The 7744-nt window shown below is 41.7% G+C and overlaps 2 protein-coding genes across 2 annotated transcripts; one reads left to right on the forward strand and one right to left on the reverse strand.

Annotated features, from left to right (window-relative positions):
• The first annotated feature begins 3652 nt into the window (after positions 1-3652).
• Positions 3653-6659, forward strand: LOC129724217 (ATP-binding cassette sub-family F member 1). The gene is made up of 3 exons (XM_055678923.1): positions 3653-3772; positions 3855-5847; positions 5912-6659. Exons 2-3 carry the CDS (start codon positions 3867-3869, stop codon positions 6583-6585), a joined length of 2655 nt encoding a protein of 884 aa, XP_055534898.1. The 5' UTR covers positions 3653-3772; positions 3855-3866; the 3' UTR covers positions 6586-6659.
• Positions 6601-7424, reverse strand: LOC129724218 (U11/U12 small nuclear ribonucleoprotein 35 kDa protein-like). The gene has a single exon (XM_055678924.1). The coding sequence runs from the start codon at positions 7290-7292 to the stop codon at positions 6657-6659; it is 636 nt and encodes a 211-aa protein (XP_055534899.1). The 5' UTR covers positions 7293-7424; the 3' UTR covers positions 6601-6656.
• Positions 7425-7744: the final 320 nt, after the last annotated feature.

The following is a 7744-nucleotide window of genomic DNA, read 5'->3' on the forward strand; positions in this document are numbered from 1 at the left end:
TAGACTTGGGATTTTTCCACGCAATTAGTCCTGAATTTTATTTTTTTCTGGGCATTCGATGTGGACGCTCACCAGCTATCACAACTAAGTATTTGTTCTAGGTGGAAGAAAAGTGATTTTCTAACAGGACGTAACCATTTTAACATATGCTTGTTTTAACCCTATCCCCGTTTACCTCGAAAATGACTTCCGTTCAATAAGGGGGGTTTGTTAGTTACTTTATTTATGATAAATATTAGTGAATAATGAGTTTGTGTGCGTGGCCAATCACAAATGGTGACTTTACGACACTGTCCGTAACCTCTGTAATTCAAACAGGCAACCAATTTAAACGACAAAGTTTTATTTTAGATTTATCAAAATACAAGTTTTTTTGGCAAGCCTCTAAGGCCAATTCTTCTCTTAGTTGGGTCGTGGTAAATTTGCTTACCTGGGTTTTATGGACATTTAATTTGATGGGTTTGCTGTGCTAGTTTCTGCAGCTGCGACGAAGGCCTGTGGAGGGCATCTGCTTAGGTTTTTTTTTTGATTCTTCCGGAAGGAGCGATACACACCGATACACACTTTCGAGTATGGATGAGGACGATTTTTTAAAAAAATTTAAAATTAAAAGAAAAAGAAATTTGGTAACTTTGATATTCAAAATTATTAAAACACTATTAATTATACTTACATCGGTGGGTTCAGGTTATGGGGGGTTTAAGTTTGTAAGACTCTATACTCTACTTGTACGAAGCTTCAAGATATAATGGACCAGTTGGCAATTTCGATTCAAATTTACAGTGATGCCATTATTTTCGAAATTCGAATAAACGACATTTGAAGAAAAAATGTAGATCCATAATTTCGTAGTCTTTGTTCGACTAAAAGTTGGCACTCCAGTAAAAAATATTATTAAGTTTTTACCATCTTACCAATCAGGCGAAGGCCTTTGTTGTATCTAAGAGCCGACGCCATGTACTCGCGTTTTATACAGTCCAAAGTAAGCGCGATTTCCGGCTGCTTTCATGCCCAATATTTGACATGATGATGGGCCAGGATATGCAAAACATATTTGGGGTGGTGACGTTGATGTACTTTTTCATGTTTTATATAGAAGTTTTTGAATTACTTGTTTAAGTTTGGCGGTACAAAATGAGACATATTTAAAATTCCATAGCTTGGCTAAGACCCTGCTTTCAAGCTAAAAATAATGGGACACCCGAAACAATGTTCAATTCTAAGAGATGGCGATGCAGTGGTAGTGGTAGTAAAATCGAAATTTCAATGAGCATTTTGTTTAATGACCGAAAAAACTCCTATTAGTTACTCTGTTTTTATATTATTCTAACTTTTTAGTAGTTACTTTTACTATATGCAATCTATTTTTATCAAAAAACTTGATTTTGCTGTACTACTATATTGAGTCAACGGAGTTGTATAAGAAAATCAAGTTTTTTGTTAAAAATAGATTGCATATAGTAAAAGTAACTACTAGAAAGTTAGAAAAATATGAAAACGAGGTAACTAATAACAGTTTTTTCGGTCAATAAGCAAAATGCTCGTAGAAATTTTGATTTGAGTCACCACTTCATATTTTCAGAGGCACAAGACTTGGAAATAGATAATGTATTTCCTGTGAAAACGCTTTTTAATGTTAGCTCCACCGCAGCAAAAATGAAATAGCGTTTCCACAGGTGACGCATTAACTGTTACCGAGTCTTGTGTTTCTGAAAATTCGAAGTGGTGGCTCAAAATCGACCATTTGTGGATTTAATATCGTTTGGCCTTTATTCTTTATCTTAATACTAGATGTCGCACATGGATTGTGTCTCGGCTCATCATCTAAAACGACTTTTGTGCGTACTTGACGCTAATGATTTTTCGGTGTTTCAAGTAGTTGGTTCATTTTGATACTCCTACAGCTCTGTATCCGTTTCTCCCTCCCAGGTCAGCACTAACTATTTATTTTTATAAGCCAGGCTAACGCAGTCAGTTAATCAATTATTTCGATTGATAGACTATCTAGCGTCAACTAATCGAGTCCGATTAGCGGATACAAAAAAGGTAATCGGTTATTTACGAAAATCGGATATCATTAGCGACGATTTGCTTTTACTGAGAAGCAACATATCCAAATAACCAGTAAACACTTAATCATTGCCCTATAACAATACTATAATTGATTACAAAATTCTGAGTGAGGGATTATTCTGACCTTAATGCTTGTATGTATCTGATATAGTGTTCAAAAGGCGAAATAGCGAACCAATAAAGTACTGCAGGTGGCAACCCTTAATACACATCATGATTGCTTATTTGGAGCACTCTCGAGATGTCATCTCTACGATCTTTGCATTGAGAAAAATAAAAACAAGAAAAACATTTTTTTATGTTCAAACTAAATGTAAATAAAAGTCTTAAAATGTAATCCGTATGGTTTATTCCATGAATTCGTGCATTGTTGTTTCGGCCTCTGCTGAAGTAAGTGAATAAGCAGAGAATACTCGTATTATAAGAATCGCCGTTCGTTTTAAGCTAGTTTTTGGCACTCTAACACGAAATATTGGAAAGCTTTTTCCAAATGCATTCAAGCGCTATATCTGAGCGTTCATGGTAGCACAATAAGCGCATATTTTGCTCTCAGTAATGCAAGTTTACCATAATGTTGTGAAACATTAGTAATGGTCTTATAAAGTTAGTACGCATTAGGCTAGCTGATACAGAGCTTTTTGGCAATATGAAGACTGATTTAGTGCTAATAAATTGCTATCTTCTAATGCTTACGGTTACTTGAGCATGTTGAATACATGACGCATACCATTCCGATAGCTCAAAACGATCAGAAACAGAACACATGCTGCGTGATCTCTTGAAGCTTGGTACGCAGTTCAAAAGAAAAGGGGGTCAAGAAATTTCACTATTTTTACCAACCGGAATTTGGACAGCTAAGAATGCTATCTGTTGTCAGTGAGCGTGGTTCCACTTGATTTCCGCATAAGCATAAATATTGCGAATGCAGGACGATCAGATGAACTAACAATCAACTGTCTGACTCTTTCTGCTCCTGAAAAATGCCACTGTTCATTATTCTAGCTTATTAGCTTCACAACAGCATTCACATCAAGAGAATTTTGTTGTCACTTTCTGGTTATGATATATGGAGTAATTTGTAATAAGGTCGTATGTCTAAACGTAAACAAAATGATTGAGAGTTATATCCCTTGTACTTCACAAGCACAAATCATCTCTCAAGACCCAAGCACAATGGATACGTTTGCGTTGCGTTGACGTTGATTTGACAGAAAATGTAAGGGATAACTGTAAAATTGCCGCAAACGCAGCCGCAATGTATTTATTGTGTATGGGCCTTCACTCGTTTTGTTTACGTTCTGACATACGACCTTATCACGAAGTACTTCAGTGATCTTTTCAGCTCCGTACCGTTCATATGAAGAAATTTTATTGCTTGATTCAGTGCCTGAATTTCACAGAGGATTGAGATAAGAAAAGAAATTTCTTTTCAACTGCATACCGTGCTCAAAGTTGTGTAATTCGAGCGATCGCTTTTATACCTTTTTTATCGTGTACTTCTTTCCGACTAAAGGCGTTACGCTGGTTATGCTGCACAGACTGTCATTCGTTTTTGTTTTGTTTCTTCACCACGCACACACTCACACCGATGCACAGGTGTCGTGATTGGTGATTGGTTCCCTTTCCCACTCCTTTTCTGTTGAAAGTTCACGTTGCTGCCGTCGTCGTGTGCTTATTGCACCACATTTCAACAAAAAAAGTAAGTGCAAATTATTACCAAAAAATTAAATTTATCTCACTTGTTGGTTCAATTTCTCTCATTCCCTTATTGGGTACTGTAGTACCTCATAACGATGCCACCCAAAAAGAAGGGCAACAAAAAGAATCAGGATTGGGATTCGGACGAATCCGAACAGTCCAAACCGGCAGCTGCCACGGGTAAGGCTGGCAAGGCCAAGGGAAAAGCTGCCAACGTGGATTCCGATGAGGAAGAAAGACCAGTCAAGACGAAGGCGACTTCGGCTGCTCCCCAAAAAAAGACCAACAAGGGTAAGAAGGGAAAAGGCAAAAATGACGACTGGAGTGACGACGATGACGATAAGGCGATGCCGACCCGGAAGGGCAAGATGCCAGTAAAAGGGAAAGCCGATAGCGATAGTGAATCGGAGCGCGAGGCTAAACCGGCTCAGAAGAAAAAACAGCAACAACAGCAGCAGGGAAAGGGAAAGAAGGGTCGGAAGGATGACGATTGGTCAGATCGAGAGGAAAAGGAAATTAAACTGGACGTTTCGGATGAAGATGAGGTGCCAGTGATGGTTAGCAGCAAAGCAGCTAAGAAAAAGGGTAAGGTTGGGAAGAAGGTTAGCAAGGTTTCCTCATCTGAAGAAGAGGAGGAAGATGTTGCAAGTGAATCGGAAGCGGAGGTAGAACCAGTTCCGGTGCCTGCAGCGAAAGGAAAGAATTCTAAACCAAAACCAGAGCCGGCTGCTGTTCCGATTTCGGTTAAAAAGGAAGAAACTTTTGAAGAAAAAACCCCTGAAGTAAAAATACCGGAAAAATTACCTAAACCTGTAACGGAGGTCCAACCGAAGGCGGATGAAGTTGAGCAGCCTGATGAAGCAACGGAATTGGCCGATAAGGTCGAAGAAATGGCAATTGGCGAACAGGAGAAGAAGCTCACCCATAAAGAGAAGAAGAAACTAAAAAAACTGGAGGAGTTCCAAAAACAGGTGGAAGCCATGACACGAAAGGGCGGCCAGGGGCACTCCGATTTGGACAGCAACTTTACCATGTCGCAGGCGCAAAAAAGTGGAAACCAGGCCAAGCATATGGACCATGCGGTGGATATTAAGATCGAAAATTTCACCATTTCTGCCAAGGGAAACGATTTGTTTGTCAATGCAAATTTGCTAATCGCTAACGGACGCCGGTACGGTTTAGTTGGACCCAACGGGCATGGCAAGACGACGCTGCTTCGACACATTGCCAATCGTGTCTTTGCGATTCCGCCAAGCATCGATGTGTTGCTGTGCGAGCAGGAAGTCGTTGCCGACGAAACTTCCGCTGTTGATACTGTGCTGAAAGCGGACGTAAAACGGATTGCTTTGCTGGAAGAGTGTAAAAAGCTAGAGGAAGCAGTGGAATCTGGTAATTTGGAGCTGCAGGACAAATTGCAGGAAGTTTACAACGAACTGAAGGCAATCGGAGCTGATTCTGCTGAACCGCGTGCGCGTCGTATTTTGGCTGGTTTGGGTTTCTCTCGATCGATGCAAAATCGGGCAACGAAAGATTTTTCCGGTGGTTGGCGAATGCGTGTATCCCTGGCGAGAGCTCTGTTTCTGGAACCTACCCTGCTTCTGCTTGATGAACCGACGAATCACCTGGATCTGAATGCTGTCATTTGGTTGGATAACTATCTGCAGGGCTGGAAAAAGACGCTGCTTATTGTTTCTCACGACCAGAGCTTTTTGGACAATGTTTGCAACGAAGTTATTCATCTGGACAACAAGAAGCTGTACTACTATAAGGGTAACTATTCGATGTTCAAAAAAATGCATGTTCAGAAGCGCCGCGAGATGATCAAGGAGTACGAAAAGCAGGAGAAGCGAATCAAGGAAATGAAAGCGCATGGGCAATCGAAAAAAGCGGCCGAGAAGAAGCAGAAGGAGAATCTCAGTCGTAAGCAGGAAAAGGGTGGCAAAGGGAAGGGCCAGAAATCGGCCGCTGATGAGGAAGAAGGACCAGTGGAACTGTTGGCCAAACCGAAAGATTACATCGTTAAGTTCAGCTTTCCTGATCCACCCCCGCTGCAGCCTCCGATTCTTGGATTACACAGTGAGTATTTGAATCGTGATATTTTTGTTGAGTTTGATTTTCATTACCGTCCTTTTTCGGTTAGATGTCACTTTCAACTTCCCCGGGCAAAAGTCGCTGTTCGTTGGAGTGGAATTCGGTATCGACATGAGTAGTCGGGTGGCCATCGTCGGTCCCAATGGAGTCGGCAAATCTACTTTCCTAAAACTGCTGGTCGGTGATCTGCAGCCCGTCGTTGGTGAGTCGAGGAAAAATCATCGTCTTCACATCGGACGGTTTGACCAGCATTCCGGCGAACATTTGACAGCCGAAGAAAGTCCGGCCGAGTATCTGCAACGTTTGTTCAATCTGCCCTACGAAAAGTCACGCAAAGCACTGGGAACTTTCGGCCTAGCCAGCCACGCGCACACAATTAAGATGAAAGACCTCTCCGGTGGACAAAAGGCTAGGGTGGCCTTGGCTGAACTGTGTCTCAACGCACCGGATGTTCTAATTCTGGATGAACCGACCAACAACCTTGACATTGAATCGATCGATGCCCTGGCGGAAGCGATCAACGAATATAAGGGAGGTGTTGTAATTGTGTCCCACGATGAGCGGCTGATCCGAGAGACCGAGTGTGCGTTGTACGTTATCGAGGATCAAACCATCAATGAAATTGACGGAGATTTCGATGACTACCGGAAGGAAGTGTTGGACAGCCTGGGAGAGGTCATCAACAATCCTAGTATATCAGCTAACGCCGCAGTACAGCAGTAGCAAGGCAGATTTGTTTCAGCTTGTTTTACTAGATCTACTTTGTATATTAAAAATAAAATTTTACCCTAAACCTATCGAATTGTGTTAAGTATTTCTCTTTGCTGCTTCGTGCGCCTGTGAAATTCACTTTTGCTGGTGTACTTTTGTCCACCCATTGGTTCTTTCCAAGGTCGGGCTTTACAGCCGAATCGTAGTTGTTGACTTTTTTTCATCCCCCCGAAGCCGCCCCCTAGTCGACGTGGTTTCCAACCCTTCAGACGTCGTTCCCATTCCTCATCCACCAGTATGGCCCTTCCATTTAAAATTCGACCGTGCATCTCTTCAATCGCCCGCATGGCATACTTTCGCCGACTGTACTCGACAAATCCATACCCACGGGAAAGCCCCGTCTCAATGTCACACACCAGCCGGCACCGAACGATTGTTCCGAAGCGTTCGAAGAGCTGCCGCAGACGTTCTTTGTTTATGGCGTAATCCAACCGGCCGACGAATATCGTATGATATGGATCACCAACGACTTTGTGATTTGGTGTGTAGGTGGCATTCATCGCCCGAACCAGTGCCCGGTCGTGTGCGAACTCATCCGTTCCGTCGATGGAACCCACCCGGACGGGATCGTAAACTTCGCGGGCATAACAGGACCACGAACTGCTGGCTTGGGAATCTTGCTCCGGGTGGTTTGTGCGCTTATTGCGGTCACTGGCCATATTCAACAATTGCACCTACTTTCATATTTGATTTTGTTAACTTGATTTAAAAGTTACCGAGAACAACGGTGTCGCTAATGTTATTTATTTATTTCGTACTCCTTGTTTGACATTCTCTAATGCGAATTTGTGTTAGTGTGAAGCTGTGTGAAGCATGTGAATTGTGAACAGGGTTCAAATCTCTTTCCCTCGTACACTGAGGCAAAAAACATCACAATTTTAAAAGATTCGAAAAGTCGTTAATAGAGATAAGTGACTTTTCACCTACGCACACTAGTAAACGTGTGAACCCGTGTATAGTTGCTTTTGTTTCCTCCAAACTGTAAATCATCGCATTTCGTGGCTTCGACTTTCATCACTTTTTACCTTTTTAGTCGATTATGTTTAGCAGCTTCTTCCAATTTCTGATCACGGATGAAAAAATTTATTCAGAAACAAGTTTAAAACATATA

Source organism: Wyeomyia smithii, chromosome 2, assembly GCF_029784165.1.
Source record: "Wyeomyia smithii strain HCP4-BCI-WySm-NY-G18 chromosome 2, ASM2978416v1, whole genome shotgun sequence".
NCBI classification, from domain to species: Eukaryota; Metazoa; Arthropoda; class Insecta; order Diptera; family Culicidae; genus Wyeomyia; species Wyeomyia smithii.